Raw genomic sequence first — 27,632 nt, 5'->3', positions numbered from 1 at the left:
GGACTGGCTGGCAAGTCCGGGGCTGGTTAGCCTTTTGGGGGGGACCTCATGTCATTTTTTTTTATTTAATTAACCCTTAGAACACACTTGCCATTAAGAAACATACACAAATCACACTGATTTATGTATGTTCGATGACAACTCGCAGCTCAGGAGGTGGTGCATTGAAAACTTCTATTGAGTCTCGATTTGAGTGTAAAACGGGCGACTTTAGCAAAACGAATAATGGTAAATTCACGATTTGTATGAAATAAGTGAAAAGTACTTCCCGAATTGAGCCGATGGTGATATCATTTCTATTGTTCAAACCGGACGAATTCGTGGCATTAAACCACCCGACTTCAACCTGAAAAAATTAAGAAATCACCCGACTTTAATGATAGTAAATTCCCGATTTGCAAAAAAGTTATATTATCACCTGAAAATGCAAATTGGGACCAACACAGATCTTAGTAAATTTACCTCTTAGTGTCTGAAATTCTTGTGCAGCTCTGTGCAGTTCACTTGAGGGTTCCTATCTTCCTGTGCCTTTTTGAGGGGTAGAATGTTAGGACAGAAAGTTCACTCAAAAAGTATCCTATTAGTCCAGTGGATTTCTTGTGCAAGGTAATCCTGGTTCTGTTCGCTAGGTCTGCCTATCGCGTTTTTTTGTATCAAACAGCTTCGTGAGAGGCTTAATGACCATGTCTCTACTTTCGGCCGATTATATTTCACTGCACATGCGTACGCATCGCAGAGCGCGAACTGACCGCCGCGATCGGGACTGGGATCACAGAGGCTACGCACAGGGGCGTCTTAAGAGAGGAGGAGGCCCGTGTGCATTCCCCATCTTGGGCCCCCTCTACTCTCCCCAGTGGCCAGCAGACAATTGACGCGGCTGGCCGGCCATCGCAGCATCAGTAGACTCTGGACATTAGAGTGTGCCCAGAGTCTACTGCTCATGCGCAGATCGCCAGGGAAATGGAGTGGCCGCCATTTTCTCGGCGATTTCCTTACTGCGCATGCGCAAAACCCTGGAAAAGCCACGGCGGCCATTTTCCGGCATATAGTGCAGCACTGAGACACCCGACGTGGGACCTTGGAGGAGTACGTTTTAGATAATATGAGTGAAGGGTGTGTGGTGCGGGCTCCCCCCGGGACCTGGGGGTCAGTGTGCACCACACCCCCTGCACCCATTATAGATATGTCCCTGGCTACACAGACACATCACAGAGTGATTGACAGAAAGTGCCATTTGTGGGTGGTAACGGGGAGGTGGTCAGGGAAATGCAGGCGTGCCAGTGCATTCGCACGCCGTTGCATGGGCGTGCATAAAGCCACTGCGATGCCATATGCAGCCTGAGGTCACATAGCGTACGTGGAAGTTAGCAAGTGTGCGCGAGACTGCGAATGTACTCGATTGTACCGTTGGTTTCGTAGTCTTGCTAAACAGTACGTATGTGTGCTGAGTAAAGTGGGCGTACTTGTGCTGTGAGGGCATTGCGATCTCAACATATTAGCATACTATCACAGTTGAACTGCGTGCGTAATCGCTATTGCATACGGAGTTACGTATGGTAGTGAATCAGGCCCTCAGAGTCCACTGCACTAGGAATACAAAGCATAATACATTATATTCTGATTCTGAAGATAGAAAACCATTTACATAAATAGCACCATCTACTGTAGTTCTCCAGATACACATTGTATTCCATTCAGTGTATGGGTGCCCTGGGAGCATTGCTTTGTACTGCAACCTACCAATTATAAACACAAGTCATGCATTGTCTAAAGGTCATTTACTGGCGTTTTACTGTTGTGAGTCACTGCAGTTCATTATTTTTGCGATGTGAAATGATGGTGAGTCACAGGACTCAATAGCCTCCCTTTACTCACTAACCTGCCTGCTCATCTGGTTACCAAGTTACCAAAGTACAGGTTCAGGCGAACCCCCTCACTTAACTCCTTGGTTGCCATTTTAAAATTCCTCAATACTTTTTTTTTTTTTTATGTATGTATGTAAGAAATACCAACACTATACTTGCATTTCCAGTAATTTAGGCTCTTATAAGGTTTCCATTTATGCAGCTTTAATAGAAGACGAAATTTGGATAGAATTGAGGGAAGATAAGATTGCTGGTTTTCTGCTGGTGTGGGATTGATGACAGCCTTGTTACTGGGTTAATCTGTGTGTGTCAATTTGTTTGGATTAGCCTATGGGATGTTTAGAGGGAGGAGTTATAGGGAGTCTATTTAAAGTGCTGCAAGAGCTCAGCTCGGTCTCTTGTAAGTGGATCATCTTCAGCTAAGTATCAGTGTTGTTAGCTGTTGCTGTTTATTTAGCTCAGTTGCTATTTCTTTTACCTTCAAATTAAGTTTGTCTTTCATGTCCAGGCCCCGTCGCTCTGCTCCCCCACCCAGCCGGCTGGCGGATTTTGAGCACTCTGCCCGTGCCTCTCCCTCCCTCATTTCATCACCCATCTCCCAGCCTCCCCTCTCCATGGCATCCCCCACCGGCAATTCCACCCCTCCCGCAGTTTCCCCTGCCCCCGCTGTTCCTGTCCCTGCAGACGCCCCACCTGTTTCTCTGGGCTCTCCCTCAGGCATCCGGGCTTCCCCCTCCCTTACACGCAGCGACGGAGGTCACGTGGACGGGCAGGCACCCGCGCATCCCCCCACGCTCACTGCCGCTTCAGCATCTCCAGCCTCCGGCGCGTTCCTCGGCAGTTTCACCGTGCAAGCACCCACAGGTAGTAGCTACGTGGCCAGCTCTGCTCCGCCGGCTAATCCCTTCAGCGTGCAGCACAGCGGGGGTCATGGGTTTGCAGGGCTCCCGACGGCAGCGGTGCTTCACAGCCCATACTCAGCACCGCTTGCTTGGCCTTACGCCAGGGCGGTTGCTGGGCTGTTTCCCCATAGAGCAGCGGGCCCCCGCATTGCTGCCCGTGAGTGGACACGCTGGTCTGGCTTATACGGCGGACCTTGCGCCCATCTCGCAGCCGGCGGCCATTTTGAGTAGGAGCTCCCCCCATTTTCTAAACTCCTTCCTGCCAGTTAGCAGCAGTTTACAGCCTGCTTTAACAACAGCAGGCTGGCTCCCTGCTCAGAGCGGGGTTGTTACCGTCGGCTTGGTGTCGCAATCTTCAATTGCTCCCCCCTGGTTGACGGGATCAGTAAGTCAGGCGGCGGCGAGCACATTTTCAATGCCTTCGGCCGGCACCGGGCCATCAGGTATTCATGCATCCTGGAGCTCTGGTTTTGCTCCACCAGTGTTAGCTTCCCCTGCAGTGGCTCCTTCCTCAACCATGTCCGCACCTTATTTCGCTACACATTCTATGCCCTACCTGCCACCCGTGCAACACCAGCAATTTTATTACCCTTATATGGCGCCTTTGCAGGTTTACCCGCCTCCCCATTCAACGCCATCTTTTCAAGCACCTCCCCTCCCCCGCGTTCCTCACCCGGCACCCGTGTCACCTATTGTGGATGGTTTTCTGCATACATCTACTACCCGTCCTCCAAACATTTCCCCCAATGTCGGGGTGCGTACCCCCCCTCCCTCCACTTCCACTGTGCCCTCTTTGCCGGTGCCTCACACGTCTATTTCAGTTGCAGTATCCGAAATGGCTAGCGGTCAAGCGGGAGTTAGTCAAGTGGTGCCTTCTTTGCCCGAACCGGTTCAGGACGACTTGACACAGATGGTCGGGGCAGTTGAAGCGAGTGATGAAGTTCCTGGCCCATCCGGTTCTGGTGAGTATGACACTGCTTGTTCTTCCTCTGAATCTTCCTCTTCCCACTCCTCTGGTTCCCCTGCACGCCCCCGTAAGATTGCTAGAATGGTGGCGCGGCGTTTGAAGAAAAAGGCGAGTAACTTGGCTAAGAAAAATGTCGAGTCAGGGGCTAAGGCGCAAGAAACAGGCGCAGACACAGTGCATTGCGCGAATACTGCGGTATTGCGCGGCTTGCAAAAAAGTGTCAGACACAGAATTCGAAGAGGAAAATTTGTGGACCTTTTTTCACTCACTGATGAGATGAAGAAAGGTTTCACGCAGGCGAAAAAGGCGGGAGGCATTGGCGAAGATGCCTTTTGCAATTTTAATACCTGGTTGAAAGGCATGCTCATTTTCACGACATGTTACCTGGAGACCAGGGCAGACGAGCATGTGAATATCATGAGATACTTATTCTGGGTTCTTGACATGTTCGTTCGGTCTTGCAACTTGGCATGGCGTGAATATGACGCTCAATTTCGAAAGAAGCATGATGGTGCTCCCGTCATTCCGTTTGGGGTAAAAGATGTAGAGGTATGGCTGGCGGTGTCTCAGCAGCGTCGGGCTCCCGTGGACGGAGCCCCCTCCCGCAAGATTTATTCTACCAGCAGACAAGGGACGGCAGGTTTGGGGAGAGGAAAATGCTTTGCGTATAACGACTCCAAGTGTACGAGGGGTTCGGGCTGTCGTTTTCGCCACTCCTGTCGTCTCTGCGGGGGGAAGCATCCGGCCAAGGACTGTCGACGTGGAGCTGGAAGTCTTTCACAGGACAAAGGGGAGGGGCACAAATGAGTTAGTTAAAGCTGTTTCCCCAGTTTGCTTGACTTCTCTCACTAGATGGTTACAGTTGTATCCCTGTAGAGAAGATGCTTTGTTTTTGTTGGAAGGTTTTTCAGTTGGCTTTCGCTTACCTATAACAGAGACTTTAATTATTAGGGCGTCACAGAACTTGCGCTCTGCGAGGGAATTTCCCAGGGAATTGAGTGATAAAGTGAATGCGGAGGTTTTGCTGGGGAGGATGGAGGGTCCTTTTTCTTGTCCTCCTTTGCGTAACCTTTGTATATCACCAGTTGGGGTGGTACCCAAAAAAACGCCAGGCAAGTTCCGCTTGATTCAGCATCTCTCCCATCCTCCTAGCGGCTCAGTTAATGACGCTATACCCGATAGCTATTGCAGGGTGGTGTATCAATCTTTTGATGATACCTTAAGCTTAGTGCGTAGTTTTGGGCGTGGCGCTTTAATGGCGAAGCTAGACATAGAAGCGGCTTTTCGTTTGTTGCCTATGCACCCTGAGGCCATGCAATTCATGGGTTTTCGTCTGGGGTCTGGGTATTTTGTAGATAAATGTTTGCCAATGGGTTGCGCGGTTTCCTGTGCCTATTTTGAGAAATTCAGCTCTTTTCTCCAATGGTGTCTGCATGCCGGAACAGGTCAGACGGGCATAGCGCACTATCTGGATGATTTTCTCTTCATAGGCCCAGGAGAGAGCGGGGTTTGTTCTGATCTCTTGTTTTCTGCGCAGGCTTTGTTTAGAGTTTTAGGTGTCCCCATTGCCCACGAGAAGACGGAGGGTCCGGTGCCTTGTTTATCATACTTAGGTATTGAGATTGACACGGTGGAGGGTTGTTGTAGACTACCTCGAGATAAAGTTGAGAAACTACTTGAGATTATTGCAGTTTGTTTAGCAAAGGACTCAGTTAGATTGCGCAGGGTCCAGTCACTGTTAGGTTCTTTGAACTTTGCCTGTAGGATCATCCCCATGGGTAGAGTCTTTTGTAGAAAATTGGAGAGAGCCACAGTCGGGGCGACTCGGCCGCATCAGTTTGTTCGCCTGTCGACCGAAATCAAGGATGATCTTCGTAATTGGTCGAGGTTCTTGTTACAATTCAATGGTGAACGTATTTGGCCTTCGCCTCCGCTAGCGAACAGCATACTACAACTTTTCACTGATGCGGCGGGTTCGTCCGGTTTTGGGGCTTTCTTTAATGGGGAATGGTGTGCTGCGTCGTGGCCTCTTGAATGGCGAGAGGAGGGACTGACGAACAACATGTTGTTGTTGGAGCTATTCCCAATTGTCGTAGCGGTGGAACTCTGGTCCGTACGACTGAGTAACTGCCATGTAGTTTTTTGGTGTGACAATCTGGGTGTAGTTCACGCTATCAACAATCAACGTTCCTCTTCGCCTTTGGTGTTGCGTTTACTGAGGCATTTAGTTCTGCGCTGCCTTGAGGGTAATATAAGATTCAGAGCTAGACATGTCCCAGGAACGTCCAATGAGATTGCTGATGCGTTGTCCCGTTTTCAATTTGCGCGCTTTAGAGCACTTGTCCCGTCGGCTTCTGACGTTGGTTTGGTGTGCCCCTCATTTGTGTGGCAGATCATCAGACCGGTTTAGAAGGTTTGGCGTTACAATCGCTTGCCCCAGCAACTTTCAAGGCTTACTCGGCGGCTTGGCGTGATTGGTGCGCACATGGTTCGCTACCTGAAAAGGAGGGTAAGTCAACAGATGAGTTAATTTCTTCCTTTGTTTGGGAGAGATTTAAACAGGGTAGGTCCAGGGCCTCCATGGCATCTGCGCTTGCCGGTATTTCTTTTTTTTGCAAGTTAAAGGGTTTGCACGACCCTACTAGGTCTTTTGTTTTAGTGAAGTCTATGAAGGGTTGGGCTCGGCGGGTACCCGCTCGGTCGGATGCCCGTCGACCAGTAGATATACAGTTGTTGGAGGGTTTGTTATCAGTTTTGGGAAAAATAGCTTCAGATAATTTTGAAGTTGCTTTGTTTAGACTAGCTTTTACAGCTGCATTTTTTGGTGCATTTAGGGTCAGTGAGTTGGTGGCTTCCAGTAAAACTTCTAATTCCTCGGGAATCTTGTTAAGTGACATCGTTTTTCGGGATTCGGCTGTGCTTTGCAAGCTTCGATTCTCTAAAACCGATCAAACCGGCAGAGGCAAGTGGGTTGCTTTGAGTCAACAGGTCGGCAAGAGCGTTTGTCCAGTCCAATTAGTGTCAAGTTATATGGGGATACGTCCTTCTGGAGGAAATCAATGGTTAGTGCATGCTGACAAATCTCCTCTCACTAAGTACCAATTTGCTGCCGTATTTAAGAAAGGCTTAGTAGAATTAGGAATAGATCCGTCAGAATATGGTACTCATTCCTTTCGCATTGGTGCTGCTACTTGCGCTGCTCTATCAGGCGCTTCAAAATATGTGCGATGCGACAAGATATAGTTGTGCCTTGTGTTTGAGTATTAGATGCGCTCCTTGCGTCAACCCGAAAGCGTCGCTTACCCGCCAGTTGTTCAATGATTAGCGTTGAGCAATTGGGGGTGTGAAGGGATTTTTTAATTTTTCCTCCCGTTAGCCATGATTTGGCCCAATTTGGTTCACGGGAAGGTTTTTTGGGTTTTCTTCTTCACTCGGGTTACAGTTTTCCCCACATTGGCATCCCTGCTAGATTAGTTGCTATGTGTTTGTAAAGTTGTGTTTTGCTTAAAGTGGTTAAGTTGTGGGTATGGTGAGGTTCTCATGGTTAGGGTTTTCTTTTTTCACAGAATTGGCAAAAGAAGACGGGACAGTTTGGCTAGTGGGCCATTCTTATGTATTCTGGGCCGAAAAGCATGTTTTGTCGCAAGGCCAGAACTTGTGGCCTAGTAGCGTTAGTGTCCGCTGGATTGGCGTGAGAGGTTTGCGTGTGGAGGCGGTGTTGGCATTGCTGATGTCTTCAGTGGCAAAATGGGGAGTTCCAACATTCTTGGTCTTACTCATTGGAGGGAATGACTTGGGTCAAGTGAAAGGAGTGGAGCTGATTGTGAGACTGCGTGGAGTGTTGGATGAGATTCACGTACGTTGGCCATCTGTGCGGATTGTATGGTCGGACATGATGCCTCGTTTGCAATGGAGAGGAGTGCGTAAGCATGGGGCGATAGAGAGGACTCGGAAGAAAGTGAATGTGGCGGTTACTAGGCATGTCGAGTCTTTGGATGGTGTGGCAATTAGGCATGTTTTTCTTGTTGGGGAGCTTGGGAAGTTTTTCCGGAATGATGGTGTGCATCTGAATGGGTTGCGTACAGCTTTATTCGTGAAGGACTTATTCTCGTTTTTGGGCTAGTTTTGTTTTGGGTGGCTGGCCAGTTTTTAGGGCCTGGCTTTGGCGGGAGTACGCTGCAGCTCAGTGGCTTTAAGTGGCGTAAGACAACTTTGTGGGGGCACTGACCCTCGTTGCCCCTGGCGAATTTGTCCTGCTCCGCGCGGGAGGACCCGGGTGCTGGCTGTACGGTAGCACCTCGGATTTTCCCCCTAGAGGGACGTGAGACTCTCACATCGTTAGTGCGTCTAGAGGGGGGACTTTTAAGTAGTCCTCCGAGTTTTGTTCAGCGTAAAAGCTAGAACTGAGCTTGCAGCGTCTCTTAGCCACCCTGGTTAGGTTGATTGTTTAATTGATAAATAACAAGCTGTGACCTTTTTTAGCCAAGCTCTGGTGTCCGTGTCTTTATTTACTTATATTTAGTAGTTAAGTAAGTTAAGAAGGTGTTAAAGTTTATTTGAAGCAGTAAACCAATGTAGATCTTATAGAAGACGAAATTTGGATAGAATTGAGGGAAGATAAAATTGCTGGTTTTCTGCTGGTGTGGGATTGATGACAGCCTTGTTACTGGGTTAATCTGTGTGTGTCAATTTGTTTGGATTAGCCTATGGGATGTTTAGAGGGAGGAGTTATAGGGAGTCTATTTAAAGTGCTGCAAGAGCTCAGCTCGGTCTCTTGTAAGTGGATCATCTTCACCCACCATCCCACCCAGTTATTTAAGTTGTGTACACTAACTTTTATTTCCAAACAGGTGAGGCACAGCATGGCGGGAGTACGCTGCAACTCAGTGGCTTTAAGTGGCGTAAGACAACTTTGTGGGGGCACTGACCCTCGTTGCCCCTGGCGAATTTGTCCTGCTCCGCGCGGGAGGACCCGGGTGCTGGCTGTACGGTAGCACCTCGGATTGGCCCTAGAGGGAAGTGAGACTCTCACATCGTTAGTGCGTCTAGAGGGGGGACTTTTAAGTAGTCCTCCGAGTTTTGTTCAGCGTAAAAGCTAGAACTGAGCTTGCAGCGTCTCTTAGCCACCCTGGTTAGGTTGATTGTTTAATTGATAAATAAAAAGCTGTGACCTTTTTTAGCCAAGCTCTGGTGTCCGTGTCTTTATTTACTTATATTTAGTAGTTAAGTAAGTTAAGAAGGTGTTAAAGTTTATTGAAGCAGTAAACCAATTGAAGCAGTAAACCAATGTAGATCTTATAGTTATCAGTGTTTCACTTTTTCATCTTACTGCAGTTGTTGCAAGAAGTGTCCCATGGCACAATTCCACAGCTCTGTCGCCATACTATACGGGGTTATTTTGATAGCATTTTTTTTTTTTTATTGTGGAACATAGGGGGAGCTATTTCAAACATTGGAGAGATATAAAGTGGAGAGAGGTAAAGTACCAGCCAATCAGCTTCTAACTGTCATTTTACAGGCTGTGAGCTGGATTCAGAGACAAGCAATGGTGATCTTTACGCAGATCGAGCGATTGTTTGCTAATGTGCATGCACGAACGCCGCACTGCGCACATTCAGCAATTGCATTGCGATCATGCACGCACAGAGGACCCACGTGCATATATTAGTCATTGTGATCTCCTGTGCAGCATGAGAGCCCTCTGTGTGTTAGGAGAGCTGCAGTGTTTGTGGTTGGTCAGACGTGACTTATATGCTGTGTGACTGTCTGATGTGCATCGATGTTTACGCTGTTGCACGTCGCCATACGGATATAAGAAGACAGCAGTGGGTGTCCCTATGCTCGGGTCTGGGGTGTTTTAAGAGAGGAGGGGTTCGTGTGCAGTCTCCGTCCGGGGCACCCCTCTCTCTCCGGCAGCCGGTAGTGCATTGAGCGCTGGGGTGCAGCAGTAGACTCTATGCCCAGAGTCTACTGTGCATTCGCAAAACGCTGGAAAAATGGCCACCGCGGCAATTTCCCAATCGATTGGCACCGATGTGGGACTCCGGAGAGGTAAGTATTCAAAAGATGGGTGCTGTGTGGGTTCCCCTGGACCCAGGGGCAGGGCCAGATTATAGGCAGGGTGGACGGGGCGGTCATCCAGGGGCCCCCACACATTGGGGGCCCCGACACTCAGCAAACATGGTCCTGAACCGGGCCACTCTGGTTCCTCCCTGGCCGGCTCCTGGCAGTCTGTCACTTATTGATGGACTTTTGAGGATTTAAGACGGAGACAGCAGCAGCATTTCTCCGCCTCTACAGTGGGTGGCAATGACTGCTGATCTCTAAGCACCGCCCCCTTGCGTAGATGCCGTGATTTATGGGTGTATGGGTAGGGGGCGGGGCTAATGCCGTCGCATGCCCTCCCCTGTCAGGAACATGAAGCAGAAACAGGTACTATGCGGTCTTCATCTCTGTCTCCCTCCTTCTTTCCCTCTGTCACCCCATCTCTCTCTCCCTCCCTCTGTCTCTCTCTCCTCTCTTTGTCTCCATCCCAAACTGTCTTTCTCCTTTTCTCTCCCTCCCCCCCTCTCTTCCTCTCACCCTCTTTCTCCCTACCCATCTCTTTCTTTCTCTGTCTCTCTCTCCCTCTCTTTGTCTCCCTCATCTCCCCCATTTTCCATCTCTCTCCCCCCTCTCTCTCTTTTACTCTATCCCCTCTCTCTCTCTCCCGGCAAGGGGCATAGTAATAGTGGCTGCGGGGGTGTGTGGAAATTTTACTGGTAGGGCCTCCCACAACTTAGTTGCCCCGGGGGCCCCCTCAAGCCTTAATCCGGCCCTGCCCAGGGGCCCGTGTGCCCTGCACACCTTGCACCCATTATAGATACGCCCCTGGCTCGGGTAAGCTTTGGAAGGCATTAGTATATTTTAGCAACCGCGACCTGTGAGAGAATGCAGTGGCGTTTGCATTACCATCCGGCTCTGAATCAGGCCCTGTGTTTGAAAAATGACAGCTATAAAGTACTGATTGGTTGGTACTTTATTTCTTTCTACTTTATCTCTCTCCAAGGTTTGATACATCTCCCCAAAAGAAACATATATGCTCCTACCTCTAGGGTTAGGAGAATTGGCATGGTGGACTTTGGTTGGTTGGTGACAATGGCAACAGGGATTATTTTCTCAGAGTCCTAACATGAATGTGTTGGTCTATAGGGAGGCTGTTTCTAGGAGGAATCTGATGGGGTGTGATGATATTAAAATTTAACCTCTATATACCCCTGCCTGTACCTTCTAAAATCCTTCCTATAAACCTCTAAGGATGACGCTAATTTGCGTACGCAGTCATACAGTAAATAAAGACTTAGACCTGGAATCTGTGGTTCCAAAGCACAAGTGTTATTCAAGTAAAAGTTCAGACAGTTACACGTAATTGATCCAGACACAATTTAGGCGCAAAAGGAATTATACAGACCCAAGTACAGTATACATACACAGCGCTTCCGGTACCAGATGTTAGGCATCAGCAAGAAACCCCTCAGTCAGCATTCAGCAAGAAGACTAAAGACCCAGTGTTGGAGCACACATATTTATACCCCCCCAGAATATACAAGACAATAGAGAAGTTTGCTGCTGATGTCATTGGTTCCCAGGGGAGAAGCATCTGTTACAAAGCATTTAACAGGCTGGTTCAAATAGACTCTCCCTGCCTCTAACAGCTGGGTGTCTTTCCCTTCCCGCCCCCTGTAACATCCTAACAGTTGTTCATGAAATATACATTTTGTTGCTTGTAGCCTCTGCGATCCATAACTCGAGAATGCATGATGCGACCTCCCCACCGATAACACTGAAATACTGTAAAAAGAGTACGCATCAGTACGAAACCAAACACGACTTGTTTAGCATGTATAAAACCTTAGTTGCCAAATATCTTTATTTCTCAGCATTTAAACTAACTGAATCAACTTAAAGCATATACTTTAAAAGCTTATTAAACCTTATGTGTGAATATGTAATGTGTGAGTATTCGGGGTTTGATATGAAGACACTAGTTAACTGGGGACAGATGGGTGCGCATTTAGCTACTAAACGGTATTTCATTCGGGGTCTTAAGCATAATGTGTGTATGTAAAATGGTGAAAGATGCAATCACATGATGCTAATAATTGTGCATTCGCTACTGGGCGTCATGTTAGCAGCTCAATTGTGCGTAATGTGCGGTGTTTATGCATGAGATTCCATCTATGATGGACTTTATATATATATATATATAAACACACACATACACACACATATCATTCCTCACTCACAGTTTCAGACTGCAATGCAAATGTGACCTCCAACTGTGAAACTAAACCATCCTGTCTGGGTATGAAACTAAAACCTGTTTGGATTCAGACAAATCCAATTGTGTCGATCAATGCCTGGATTATATTACAATTGCCAATAGGGATTCCCAATTTGTATGTGAAACACTCACAGTTTCTGGTGCATTGTCTATTCTATTTAGATTATCAAAAACATTGCCATCTGTTCTTAGCTCGTGAGTTGTAACTTAAAGTGACGCTGGTCGCAAAATGGCGTCTTGCAGATTCTTGTTTCTAAAATGGAGTCTAGCTGCCATTCGCAAGATGGCGTCGCGCACGCTTCAATTTTAAACTGATCTTGTCTCAGCCAATTATCCAGCTTTGACAGGTGATTTATCAAATCTTCTATAAAGTAAAAATAGAGGTGTTGCCTATAGCAACCGATAAGAATATAGCTATCATTTTCTGTTCTTTTTAGAAGGTTTGATACTGTGAATCTCCTATGCCTTGTTTTGTGTCCCCTGGTTTGTGCCACGTATGCCACAAGAGGTGGTAGCTCTGATGGCGGCATTAGTCTGACGCTTCAAGACTGATCACTGACCCGCTATTTTTTCTATGTAGAAATGGACAATCTAAATGGGGCAAGTTCTCATTAGAAGGGCCCACAGTACTAGTCACCACCCCTAAGATGGTTTGTCACTGCCTGGTGCAGGAATGTTGGGCTTAAAAGTAGAACAAATTAGGTTTACAGGTGTATTTTCTTTATAAGCACAGTGTTTGCGATACATCTATATAGCACGACACAACTAATAGTTTTGGACGCACAATTAAACAGTATTGTCAGCTACATATTTGCAGGTCATGTACTGTTCTTAATACATTGAATATATTTGTCTCATACGATTATGTCACTGGTTTCTCTACCTCCAGGTCATGAAGAACATTTTCCACCAGTCATTCAATGCTTACAAGACTGACATCGAGCCCAGAATGAGCGACTTAACATTCCCTCACCTGCAGTGCAGTCGCAGACTATTTGAGATCATGCTGTCATATAGGAGGGTGACGTCTGCTTTCATTGAAGGAGACAATGTTGTGGTCACGTTAGAGGGAGAAGCTGCTCGGGTGCTGAACTTTGATACAGGTCCGACTGGGTCACATAACATAACTCTTTATTTACTGTTTATTTCCATTATAGATATTAAAAAAAACACAGTAAGTAAAATAAACTTTTAAAGGTTTATAAAAGATGCACTACTCAATTTACTCCCATCCCAGGATTCTTCAGACTCGGGGGATTTTCCTCCAACTCCTGTACAGCTACTCTCGCAATGCAAAGCCTGTCTTTAGGTAACATTGGGAGTAAGCTGATTGGGACTGTGGTCATGGCACAGTCCCAATCAGGGACTATTATCTTCTGGAGGGTGCTAGTTAATGTTAAGTACAGTAGAATCTGATTGGTTGCTATGGGCAACATCTCCACTTCTAAAAACTCTCACTTTAGTAAATTTACCCCTAAGCCAGGGTCAATACACATCACATGCTGTAATCCAAAAAGCTGATTGGTCAGACCATGACTCCATTGCTTCATATCGTCTTCTCAATATATGAAACATTAAGAGCTATTGAGACTTCTTGAATATTTAAGATTATGTCTATTACATCCTGCAGTTTCCCAACAAATTAGTGAAGCTACCTCAGTATATTTTCAGATAAACGCTACTGAAGATTTACCTATTTAAAGTATCCGGGACACATATAAAACAGCTATAAGAGGCCTCTTATTTTAAGCCATGACTCAACACAGTAAAACTAGTCAATATGAAATGGGTAAACAGAATACTTAGCTTTGCAAACTGGCAATCAGGCATAAACAGCACCTGCGGGAAGGTCTGGGGAGACCATTATATTTTACTACCAAGCAAACATTTCACATTGCTTTCATCTTGCATACAAAGCAATACTTTTAGGAATATGTTAACAAACCCTGCACTCTGATAGCTGTAATTATATTGCCTTTACTTAGCATTGTAGCTCTTGACCTACTCTGGGACTCAATACTCACCATACCATCGGTACCCCTATCGATGGAGGTTGTTGCCCTATGGGTTCTCTTCTAGAGTGTTGAGGTTTGTGCTGAGTGTCTGCTACAGTGTTCATTCCGGTTGTTGGCGACTGGATGCTGGATTTAGGTTTCTCATTTAGAAATTAGGCTCCAGTGACCCAGCTCTGATAATCGGTCTGCAGCATCTGTTAGCAGATTCCAGACGGGCTGCCGATTACCTGAGTTCTCAAACACTGGTTCCAGCCCCTTATCCCTATATTCAGGATAAGGGGATGAATGCCACTCAGTTGGTTCCGGGGGCAGATTGGAGCCTTGCAGGTATCACTGACCACAAGACCCCAGGCATTTACCACATGGGTCTCACCCATGAGTAGACCTCTGATCCTACCACCACTATGCAGCTACAGCCTGTCATCCCAGTCCTCGGGTCCTAACTTGAATATAAAAACCAAAAACTCCCTTATTACCTCCCATAATAATCAATTTAGGTATGATATGTCAACATACTATCAACATGAGAGTGTTGACATGGTCATAATGTCGACATTGACCTTGTCAACATTCATCATGTAGACACAGATTAATTATAGATATGATAGAATGTTGACATATAATCCCTGGTGGTCCAGCGGTGACTTACCTGCTCCAGCAGTTTCAGCTGCATCTTCTGGGTCCTGGTGATCATGTGTGTCACTTCCGGCAGAGTCATATGACAAAGCTGTGTTTTGGTGAGTATACTATCCCTATCCCCTACCTCTAGTGCCTAACCCTAACCTTTTTCCCCCATAGCCTAAACCTCCCGGCCCGCCATCTATCTCTAATGTTGACATTCTGGCAATGTTAACATTTCACCCCCACTCACCAACTGCTGTTTCTGTTTCTCCCCTGCTCACTTGCTGATGATCTGACTTATCTTCCTGTTGCACTTGCTGATTATTGACACACAGAGTGACTGGGCAGGATTCCAGAGGAATATTCCTCCATAGTATATGAGTAGGAGGCACAACCAAGAGGAAAACTGTGCATGCAGTGTTGCAATAGGCTGCACATCCCTGGTGGTGCACATCATCTGTGTTTTTAATAACAATAAATAGAACTTTACTAAGTAGCTACTATAAAACACATCCCCCTTCTCAGGCAAGGTCTAGTACACAGAGCAGTAATGTCCGAGCCACAGGGATATATGAGATAGAGTAGTCAACAACACACAAGCCAAGATCAGTAACAGGCGATCACAATGTGGCACCAAACAGGGAGAGATGGTACCAGAGAGTAGGTCAAACAGACTGGGTCATGCACAGGGGAAATAAAGCAAGCCATGAATGATAGAAGAAAGTTGAACATTTGCTGGCGGTTGGGGGAAACCAGAGGAGAGCGGGAAGCAGAGGTGTTGGACCTGGTAAGAGCATGTCGGGCTCTGGCGGTGTGTGACATTACCTCTTTCTTAGTGGTGGTCTCAGGACACCCTGTAAAGGATTTGTGGGGAAAGCTCTTGTGAAAAAAACGTAGAAGACAAGGTGCATGGATATCTGAAGCTTTCTCCCAACAGCGCTCTTTTGGGCTAAAGCCCTTCCAGTCTACTCAAAATTATAGAGTGCCTCTATAATCCTAAAATGAATTAGTTGGTTCACTTCAAATTCTTACTGATGGACTTTAACAGAAGAGGGAGAAGGAGTGATAGAAGTCAAATGATTAATGAGTAGAGGAGGATTGCATTAGGAACTTGTAGGGTATGAAGGAGCTCTAATGAAAGATACAGGGTCCACTACTTGGAGAATCTTAAAAGGACCACGTGGTATTACTAATGCTAGGTACTATTATACCCAAGTTGAAGCTGGAGAGACAGACGCATTCTCCAGGGAGAAGTTTAGGACTAACTTTCCTCTTCCTGTCTCCAAAGAGTTTATATCTGATGGGCATCTTTTGAAGGTTTTTCTTGATCAGACTCCAAATTTTGAGTAACTCCAAACTACACAGCTGGTACAACAGAACAGAATGGTAACTCAGGAAGGATGGGACCCCGGTCTCTTGTGGGAAATTCTGTAGCTGAAAAATGTCAATGAAATTAATCACAAGCTTGGGGGCCGGGGGAAGAGCCTTTAAGGAAACAAAATGAGAGGCCTTTGGGAAATGATCTGCTAATTCCTAGATGGTATCATACCCCCTGCAATACTTTGTAAGGGTTTGAATGGTTTGTTGTCATATATAGTGAAAGGGAGTTGTTATTTATTCTCTGTATCATTCCAGAATCATTGATCTGTAATTTCTTGTATGGGATTCAATAGGAAAATTTTATTATAGTGTGAAATGTTGAAATTACCAATTTATGGAAATTTTTTGGGTGAGTTACAAACCACCCAAAAAAAGTGAAAATTACCGTAAAAACACCAAAATTTGTTGATTTTCAATCACCTGTCGCTGCAAATCACCATCCTGATTTTTTTTAGTGAGGGATTTGCACTGGTAGTGTCAAGGCGTAAAATCTAATGGACCTTCCGGTATTCACTTGGGCCAACCCCAAGGCGGTATGGACATCTGGGAAGATAGCGGGAAGCAGAGTAAATGGGCAATAATAATGGGCAATAATCAGTGCTTTCTCATAGGGCACAAATATTTAATTCATTTATTATTGTGGGCATGTAAATAGTAAATCATAAAAAAAATGTAGGGTATGCAGACAATAGTTAATAAAAATTAAGGGACCAATGTTATTTATAAATTAATTATTGAGGCAATAATTTATTTTGTTTATTGAGTTCATATTAATTGGTAGTTGGCCCGTATATGTAATATTATTATTTGTATTATGATGTCCCTCATGTAATTTTTTTCCCGTATCAGCCACTGGTAGGGCTATAATTATTAGCATTATTCTTATGGCACCACCATATTACTTAATACAGTTTGAATTCTGTACCATACACAGACACACACACTCTAGTATCCACATTTGTCCACAGCTAATTAACCTACCAAAATATTTTTGAACTGAGGGTGGAAACTCAACATGACCCCTTTCTAACCACTGAGTAATTATGATGCACATATAAGGGAGGTCCGGCCGGAACATCATTTATAGGGACAGAATACAAAGAAGTGGGAATCCCACGTACAACACTTTAGGCCATATTCCTCTGCTGATGTGAGAAATTCGGACACCATGGAGCTTATGTAATAGCTTCCAGCCCCCGCAGAAACTCCTGCGAGGCTTTCTACATTTTTAAAGCAGCAATCATTTTAAAGGCAAAACCAGCTTGATTTTGCTTTTAAAATAATTGCCGCTTTAAAAATACAGAAAGATTTGCAGGAGTTCCACAGAGGTTGTTAGTTGTGCTCTATTACATAAGCCCCAAGTGTTGAGTGAGGCAGATACTGTCACAGAACAAAGTTGACCATATGTTTTTGCAGGGAACGGTCTGAAATACCGCTGGACCGATGTCCGGTGGTTCAATCCCGTTCCCGCAAGCATGGCACCAGTGAAGATCCCGACTGCACTAAAGGTAAGTACTAACTAACCTAACCCCTCTCCATAACCCTAACCCTCCTTTAGGGGTGCCTAACCCTAACCTCCCGCCCTAGTGCCTAACCCTAACCCCCCTCTAAGTGCCAAAACCTAATCCCCCCTTCCCCGCTGCCTAAACCTAACCCCGGCGGGGGCCCTAACCTAACATCCCCCCGGGGGTGCCTAACCCTAACTCCCCCTTCCCCTAGCCTAACCCTAAGTCCCCCCCGGGAGTCCCTAACCTAACCTAACCCTAACCCCCCCCCACACGGCTGTCCGTGCCCTGTGCTGGCTTACCTTCGATCAGTATGCTGGTCTCCTGGCGTAGGTAAAGTGACAGGCGTCAGGATCTCGATGCCTGCCATTAGACCCTTGCCGGGATTAGACAGTCGGAAGCCGGCGTTCAGCATTGCGACCGTCGGCTTCCTGACTGCATCCTGTTTTTGCGTACAGGTTCAGAAACTGTTCCATAGCATCTATCACAAATAGACACAAAAGGGATTTGCTTATAAATGAAAGCACTTTGATATAATTTTTTTCTCTATTAAATATTTAAAAAAGATTTAAATGTTTAATCCATTTTATTTAATTGTTGTACTTTTATGTGTATGCTTTTATTTTTATAATAGAATTTAAAGTGCTCAAAAAGGAAATCAATAAGCTTTGTCTCAATTGAGCATTGCCGGAATAATGGTAATGCTAGTCAATTTATGGCTTTATGGATTACAACTGTATGTTACTACTTTGTAGCTTCCGCTAAGCTGACAGCCTCATTCATATTATCTTGGCAATTGCATTGTACTTAAACAATGCTTTGGACATTGCAGAGCTCCCCCTTCTGGATAAGATGGGAAATGCAATGCAGTAAATTTTTTACCTAAAAGGCGAATTAAAGTCCTTTTAAAGGCCATTCTATTCAATAACGGTGTGGGCCTATTCTGCCCCTCTGTGATTAGTAGACTCATTTACCTTATAATTCATTTTAAAGCCTGTAATTAACTCTTACATCTCTCTAGAGCACAGGTTCTCAAACTCGGTCCTCAGGACTCCCAACAGTGCATGTTTTCCAGGTCTCCTCACAGAATCGCACGTGAAATAATTAGCTCCACCTGTGGATCTTTTTAAAATGTGTCAGTGAGTAATGACTACACCTGTGCACCTGCTAGGTGACCTGGAAAACGTGACCTGTGTGGGGTCCTGAGGACTGAGTTTGAGAACATCTGCACTAGAGAGTGGATGAGTTGTGAATGATTTACTGTTGTCTGTGATGGGCATTGGTGGCCTTATTCAAAGTTATTTATACCAGCAAAAAAAAGGTGCAATTGTTGCAATGCAAGGGGTGAAAATACAGTTATTTATTTATATGCATGCATGGAAAATACTGGACAACTTTGATTTTTACACTGAAATTTCGAATGAAGCGCCTGATTCAGAGCTGTGCATTAATGCTGCCACTAGTGCATGTGTGAATGCAGCTACTTATGCGGAAATATGCAAATGTCGCAGACCCCGTGGAATGTATTGAGACGTCCACCCACGGCTTTGCAAATCCAGGCATCTGCGTACAAAGATCATTCGATTATCACAGTTCTGAGCAACTCTGTGGCTACTCAGAATAGCTGCGGGAACTGAGACGCACGAGCCATTTTCTTGCGTACGGGATTGCAGATGCAGGATATAATACGCCCCCAAACAATCGCGACAGGCCTGCTTTCTGTGCTGCCACTCCCCTTTACCTCTCCCAAACGCTCCCTAACTGTCAATCACACTGCGAGTCTCAGCGAGAGACTATGCTACTGTACCCTGACGCATGCGCTGTGTGGCTTAGACGCATGCGCAGTTTACCGATAATCGCTGTGTAAATGTCGGCATAATGTACATCTCTGAATCAGGCCTTAAGCTAAGACAAAAGTTACGCTATTCTTATGTTTAAGTGAATTGTTTTTTTTTTAATTACTAAAGAGCACACTCCAGTCCTCTGTACCCCACCTTTCTTGCCAAAATTATTCCTAAGAACAATGACTTCTAGAAATTCAGCAAGTTCTACCAGTATAAACCTATTAGTGGGCTGTCTATGTGCTCAGCTATGGGGCATTATTTATGAAGTGTCTCACCTCTTGTGGCTGACCCATATTACGGGGTATATTTACTTAAATGCAGGTTTTTAGAAGTGGAGATGTTGCCCATAGCAACCAATCAGATTCTAGCTATTATCTTCTAGAAGGTGAATGTTAAGTAGAATCTGATCATACTTGCCTACCCTCCCAATTTACATGGGAGCTTCCCGCTGCCCCAGAAAGTACACAGGATCCCCTGGTTTCCCCACTGTCCCAATGAAAATTTTGATGTAGCTGGGGTGGGGCCCGGGCCCGACGTGTGACGTCTTTAATACTATAGGCCGGCCAGCACGGGGCTATGGGTAGTGCTGGCCACCGGCGCTTAGCCCATCGTGCAGCTGTACTTCAGTGCAGTTCCTCCCCGCCCGGAGTCCGATACAAGCGACTAGTGCTGCAGCAGCTGAGCAGAGTGATCTGTGTCGGGGGACGAGTGCTCTGCACCGGGACAGGTAATAGGGGAGACCCCATGGTAAGCACTAGTAATGACTTTACTGGTCCAGCCAACTACTATATATATATATATATATATATATATATATTTACAGAAAAACTTTTGCTATTGGCGCTAACAATAATACACTGTTTTATTTGCTGCACACACATAAATTTGCAAAGGGGAATTTGTCATGATTTGATCAAAGCATTTAAGCCTGCAGCCCAGCATCAAGGGACCCCATTTTTCTGCAGGTCCCTAACACTAGCATATATGCCTAGCACATCATTACATTGCAGTTAAATGTACTCACCTCCTAGATACAGAGGGACACATCTATACAGGGGCTGGCTGTTAGCCACGCCCAACTAGGCCTTTTATAGCCTTAATTGAAAGCTGCCATGATAGCACAAGGCAAAATTTTGAAACAAAACAGAAAAGAAATAAGCCCGTGCTCGGTTTTACCCATATCATACATGGTACCAGTAGCATGGCAATATTAATGCCATATATGTATACAAAACAGAAAAGAAATATGCATACACACACACTATACATGCCTTAGGTGTGAAGATGCTATGGGTAGCCCTCCAGGTGGATAGACATGCCCATTTAGCAGAGCTGGTCACGCCCCCTCAATGACGCTGCGTGCCGCACATTCTACTGCCATCTATGGTTTCTCTGAAACCACTTTTCAAAAGTAGGATGGCATCTATTAATGTGAATGTGACAGGGTGAGATGGTGTATTAATGTAAATGTGTCAGGGCAGAGATATGCTAATGTCAGTGGGGGAGCTAGGATCTCAGTTTATAGGAATATATACGCCCATAGGTGGAGTTAGACACGCCCCTCAACTGCTGCCATCTGCAATCTCCCTGAAGGTGTTTTTCAAAAGTAGGCAAGTATGAATCTTATTGGTTGCTATGGGCAACATCTACACTTCTGAAAACCTGCACTTATATATACCCCTACATTTTTGCTCCTATTGCTTCTTCCCAGCCTGTCATGTCATCTGTTGCTACATCTTATTTCTAGACCAGGTTTTCCAGTGCATTATTATATAATGTAATACTGGACTAAAATGAAATGCGGTTTTAAGGCACGAAATGTCAAAGTTAAGCCTGTTCCCCTCTCTTTCCATGATAAGGTCTCTATTCTGCTGCTCTCTTGCAGGCTGTGGCGTCAACCTCGGCCTCCGTGGTCTCGAATCGTCAGAAGAGTTCATTTATAAAATTGCTACCGCCGTGGACCAGATTGATGTTTTTGAAGCCCTGGCAGCTAAAATAAAGCACTCCAAGCAAGTTGTAGAAGACTTCAAGTTCCATGGACTTTCTGAATCAGTATTTGAATAAACGTGTACAAACACTGTAATACAACATTGAAGGGACTGTGGGCCTGATTCAGAGCCGGACGCAATTAGCGCTCGCTCGTCCAGAAAATAGGGGTGGCTATTCAAATGAACTGTTCGCTCTTTGCGGTCTGTTCACGCCTCTAGGTCTGAACGAGCGAAAAAAACTTGCGGTCGTTTTTTGGAAAAATACGCCCCCTGGCCGCTCGCATCCTATGTCATGTCCGCTATTTATTAGATTAATCGAGTACATCAACCAGGGTATGAACTGCTCGCTATTCTTGTGGTTGGTTTTTCCTACCACAATTTTGCGAGCAGTTCTGGCTATAAAATAACCGAGTGACGTGGTTAATGACGCTGCTGTTTTAATTATGCACACCCATAAAATACCCGTTTTGACCTTTAAGCACGCCTGCGTTCGGATCTCCACTCCCCGTTTTCAAGCACCTTCCCGTTACCACCCACATACGCCTCTTTCTGTCACTCAAATTTTCAGGCATTCGCTATTTTGCGAGCACATGAATTTCGACCGCACTGACTGGTTCGCGCTTGCGTATTACGATCCGTACGCATGCGCAGTTGGGCAAACATTGCTCGGAGCGAATGAGCGGCCGCTTACGAGCGGTTCTGAATCAGGCCCTGTGACCCATGACAGACATTATCTATGGATTACCAATCCAACATAAGCGACAGCAGTCATAGGAGAGTATTCCCATCGTTCACATATAGTGGAGGCAGCCACTGCTTGGGCTGAAAGGATATTCTTCTTCCTGACAATGGAGCCTATTAGTTGACTAGGGACTTATGGTGCATACACACGGTCAGATTGTCAGATATGAACGATAACGATTTAAAAAATCGTTCGATCATTCATATCTGAAAGAAAATCTGACATGTGAGCCTGCAACGATAAACGATGCTCGTTCCCGTTTGATAGATAACGATATCTGACATCATCTGTGTTTGCAGTCAGATTTTGGCAATTTCATTAATTTTAATACTATCTGAAATCGTTCAAATCGTTGGTAAAATCGTTCAAATCGTTCATCTGACAGATCTGATCGTGTGTATGCACCATTACTCTTCGCTGTGTGTATAACACATTTACCTTATGTTTAATAAATGAAGAAGGGCTATCAAATAAAACTGAAATGACAGTATCTAAAAGGGGTTAACCATGTACTAAAAACCAGCTTTATCATCTGCTGTTTTTGATATTTTTTTATCATCTGAATAATTTTTTTTTTAAAGATTTTTACTTGCATTTTTATATTGTATGTTATTATTGAATAATTTATTGATGTTATTGTCATTGATTGTTTTTCAGTTTATTTAAACCAGCACAGCAATAACACATACCTGTAAGTGGGTGACGCACTTGGAATGTCGCCATGTAGTTGGATCAGCGATGGACGTTTTAGGGGAATATTCGATTATCCGCGATGTGTGGCTACGTACAGAAAAATTAGCTATGTTGCCGTCATGATGTGCCGCCATTATGAGCGTTCTTCTCGCGCCAAAATTGCCAATGATTGAATCAGCGCCTTAAGCGGAAGTGACAAGACAAAAGGAGGGGGCCTATAACGGGTGCCACATTTTTCAAATTTACAATTAAAATTTGATTTTGGGTGGAGCTGTCTATTAAAGTGAAGGACTTGTCTTTTGTATATGTTAGGCCGAGGCCACACAGCAGCGGGATGTGAGCAACTGTGAGAGATTGCCGGAATGACACAGGCAACTACTGACATGTGGAACTTTAGTCTGGTTGTGTTACTTATTTCTATTACTTATCTATTGCTATTCTAAACTACACTCATTTATTAATCTTCAAACTTACAATTGCTTTTTTTAACCTATATATACTATTGCAGAAAACAATATACAGTTTTTATATATGTTAGGACTGTTTTATAAACGGTAATCTGTTCCTCAGGCAGTGCCTAAGAGCGGGTGATGGGTCAGATATGGGAAAAAAAGAATTCCGTTTACTCGGTAGAAGCAGATCAGACCCTTTTATACAGTAAACAATAAGCATGGCCCATAGTGTCCACGTTAACATTCTATAGACCCAGTGAGCAGTTAGGTTTGCAGCTGGTCGCACAGCAACTGCAAAAGGAAATTCTCACTAACAGCCAGTCGCACAGCAACCACAGAACAAGCTGCACAATTAGTCTGGCACCTTTTCATTGAGATTAACAACAATCTGCAAATGAGGTGATTTGTTTTTGCAAACTTGGCATAGTCTGTAGACTGGGTGATTGAAGTAAATAAAAAATATCTGATTAATATGTATTATAAATAAAACTATATATTAAACTTCCACCTATGTTAGGGCTCACACTTGCATCCATTAAATTTGGGAAATTTTTTTTTTATTGCCAAGAATTTAAGTTCGGTTTGAGAGTACTCGCAGGCCCTTTTCTAGCATTAGATCTTCGCTATAGCTGAATTGGTTCCAGTTTTCAAATTACTGAAAAATTATAAAATTCAATTATTTTCTCCATGTGAAGTACCTTACTAGTCTAGGCCTGCATTACTTAACATAATAGACTTAATTTAGCTTTTTTAACAACTACCCTCTTTCAACAATAACAAGAATTTGTTTTATTTGTGATAACATAGCTGGTAGTCACGTTTGAGACACATAACACATTCAGATCTCCTCACTAACGCTGGGAGGAGGCGTGGCAGTGTACTGCTGGGACATCCTCACACCACAGCCACGCCACCTCCCAGCATACAGAGAGGAGCAACACATAACACATTCATATCTCCTCACTAACACTGGGAGGAGGCGTGGCAGTGTACTGCTGGGACATCCTCACACCACAGCCACGCCTCCTCCCAGCATACAGAGAGGAGCAACACATAACACATTCATATCTCCTCACTAACGCTGGGAGGAGGCGTGGCAGTGCACTGCTGAGCCTGCTGGGACATCCTCACACCACAGCCACGCCTCCTCCCAGCATACAGAGAGGAGCAATGGAGAGGACCGAGTGACGCAGTTAGCATACCTCCTGTTCCTTTGTTCGTCCCTCTTTCTGTCCCACCACAACCAATTTCCCACCGGTTGGGCTTGTGTTGTTCAGTACATCCGGCTTTTGTTGGGAGTTAGCACTGAATGTGTGAAACAAAACGTTTTCTCCATAACAATTTAATTCCTCTTGCAGACGGTGTACTAACAACCCTGATGTTTTTTGTTATATTTGTGGCAAATACAGTGTTGCAAATGAAAGAAAAAATTTAACTGTATTCGTAAAACAAGAGTATCAGGCTTATTTTGGACATCACATAAGCCAGCAAGACAGGATTTGGGTGCCTCACAAAGTTTGTAAAACCTGCATGGAATCACTCCGCAATTGGACTAAAGGTGATCGAGAAGGACTTGATTTCGGCATACCTATGATATGGTGTGAGCCAAAAGATCACTTGAGTTACTGCTATTTTTGTGCTGTGAAGGGTATGAAATGATTTAAGAAATGCAAATGGGAATACCCAAGTATGAATTCTGCAAAACAACCGATACCACATTGCGAAGATTTACCTGTACCATCATTCAGTTCTTAGTGCAATGTTGAATGTGATGATGTGGAAATGTTAATTTCATCCAGTGCAAGTGACAACACAGATAAAAGTGAGTTTGAAGAAAGTTCCTCTACTCCAAACAAATTTTCTCAAAAGGAACTAAATGATTTAATTTGTGACTTGAATTTATCGAAAAAAGGAGCTGAGCTTTTAGCATCCAGACTTCAAGAAAAGCACCGTCTTGAGCCGGATGTTACTATACTGTTGGAGTCTGCAGTGGGACTGCCCGCAACAAGAATACAAAAGAAAATCCTATAAAAAAATGGTTCTCATAGCTTCCTAACACTTATGTATGTAATTATCCTGTGTCTTTTTGTAACATTTGACTCGTTTCCAGTCAATTTTGACCACCTCACAACTCACTATATTGTTTTCATCCAGTTTAGGCCCAAAATTTGCACCAAGCTAGCTGGCTGACTAAGCTAAGTGGCAGCAGTGGGCGCACAAGCACGTGGCAGTTAAAATTTCAACATGGCACATCAGGCAAGAAATGTTTTTATTATTCAAGAGCGGCCTGAGGGAGTTGGAGTATGTATGTAGTTGAAGGCAGGGCAGGGACAGGAAGGGTTGATTGGTAGTAAATTTAATTTCATTTTTTGATTCCAAAGAAAATTTATGAGGGAGTAGGGGAGGGGAGGAAGGGAGGCATTTACAAAAAAATATTTTACTCATTCACGTCAGTCCTTGCCCCAGAAGAATCCTTGAGGGCCAAGCCTGCTGCTTCTGCTGGGAGTGGATTTTCTCATCCCAGAAGGGGACCAGGAAGACTTTCCACATGAAAAAGCATTTCCCAACCTGTACAGGAACATTAAAAAAAACATAGTTAGTTAGTGACCTCAAAGTGCCATTTAGCCAGAACAGCTATGTGGACAAACATAAGATCTATGATTTAAGGCAGGGGTAGCCAACCCTGGTCCTCGGGAGCTACCAACAGTGCATGTTTTCCTGGTCTTGTCACAGAATCACAAGTGTAATAAATAATTAACTCCACCTGTGGATCTTTCCAAATATGTTGGTGAGTAATGAATACACCTGTGCATCAGCTAGGTGTCTGTAAAACGTGAACTGTTAGTAGCTCTCGAGGACAGAGGTTGGCTACCCCTGATTTAAGGACTTAAGTTGTGTCTTTCTTGAGAATCCTGCGCCTGCTTCTGCATCTAGGAGTGGATTTTCATCGCAGAAGGGGACCAGGAAGAGTGCTTTTCAAAAACAACAAATAATCCTTTGCAAACCTCCTGTAAAGGCATTTCACAACCTGTACAGAGACATTAAAAAAAACATAGTTAGTGGCCTTCAGTTCAAACTGCCATTGTACCTACTGTCCACTTAACCGCAGCAGATATTGTGGACAAGCAGAACAGAGTAGCAAATGCAACATTTAAAGGTTTAAGTCTTACATTATGTCTTTCTTGAGAATTCTTGAGTGCCATGCCTGCTGCTGGGAGTGGATTTTCATCCCAGAAGGGATGAAGACATTGTTTTTTTCTTCCCAACGGACACAGATCTAAGGAGATGTAAATAACTACTGACAGGAACAAGAGGCAATTTGGAGGCCCTTACACAAAACTGCCTTTGCTTTACTTGAGCTGCCCACCTTCCAGTGTGTACTCAGAAAGAGTTTTCAGCACAGCCAGGAACCTTGTCTGTGATCGGCCTGAGACTACTTCCCCAAAATGTGGAAAAGATGATGCCTATCAAAATGAACTACAAACTCTATGAGAAAGATCTTTACCGTCAATTCCATGCAAAAATTACAGAGGCACCTGTAATGGTGGATTCCAGTGGGTACAAATTAATATTGTGTGAAGAAGATGATGTATACATCACCCCAGATTATACCCTCACCCAAGCCTATATCGTCATCCCATCCTGTGTTGTTATAAATTACAGCTACGCTCCCTGTTAGATTGGGGATTCATTGTCCACTTTAATGGATGTGAGCTCCAATAGTCCATATCATCACCACACCCCCTACACATCTTCTGACCTGGGCTACAGGAGGAGCAGCTACACTCTGGAATACAGTTGCATGGAGTTGCCCCTCTGACTCACTGAAATTCAGGAAGAGAGGCCATAGGCAGTGACACTATAATCAGAGAACGCAGTTTTAGCTTCTTTATTCCATTTTTTAAACCATATCCTCTAATTTCACCTTTGGAAATGTTTATGCAAATCTCAGCAGAGGTGTTTTGTGATGCCATGGCTAACGCACACACAGAAAAAAAACAGATTGATTGATTGATTTAATTTTTGGGGGGCAGTTGGGAGGGAGAGCACCCGAATGAGGCACCAGCCTCTTGATAAACGACACAGGCAACACAGCACCCCTGTGCACCTACGTTGCTGATAACTGTGGCTAACACGCACACCCAAAAAATTGTTTTTATTTTCACACTGGGGGTGAAGAAGAGCACCCCTGATGGACAGAGCACCTCCAGCCAGCCAGCCCCTATGGACAGGACAACAGCCAGCCAGCCCCTATGGACTACAGCCAGCCAGCCATCCCCTATATGGATTATGGACAACAGCCAGCCCCTATATGGGTTATGCACAACAGCCAGC

At 44.8% G+C, this 27,632-nt stretch overlaps 1 protein-coding gene across 2 annotated transcripts in view; it reads left to right on the top strand.

Annotated features, from left to right (window-relative positions):
- The window catches only part of LOC148518949 (uncharacterized), an 89,010-nt gene extending 66,300 nt beyond the window's left edge, over positions 1-22,710 (top strand). The window contains exons 4-6 of one of the 2 annotated variants that reach the window (XM_088476815.1): positions 12,947-13,160; positions 15,868-15,876; positions 21,308-22,710. In XM_088476815.1, the coding sequence (XP_088332941.1) occupies positions 12,947-13,160; positions 15,868-15,876; positions 21,308-21,486 (402 nt within the window). In that variant the 3' untranslated portion in view covers positions 21,487-22,710. The remainder of the gene's footprint in view (positions 1-12,946; positions 13,161-15,867; positions 15,877-21,307) is intronic. The other variant, XM_088476814.1, reaches the window with a different exon arrangement.
- Positions 22,711-27,632: the final 4,922 nt, after the last annotated feature.

This window comes from Taudactylus pleione, unplaced genomic scaffold (assembly GCF_031769625.1).
Source record: "Taudactylus pleione unplaced genomic scaffold, aTauple2 ptg000195l, whole genome shotgun sequence".
In the NCBI taxonomy this organism is placed as follows: Eukaryota; Metazoa; Chordata; class Amphibia; order Anura; family Myobatrachidae; genus Taudactylus; species Taudactylus pleione.
The sequence above is the reverse complement of the archived record's forward strand: the minus strand, read 5'-3'. Positions and strand labels throughout refer to the sequence as shown.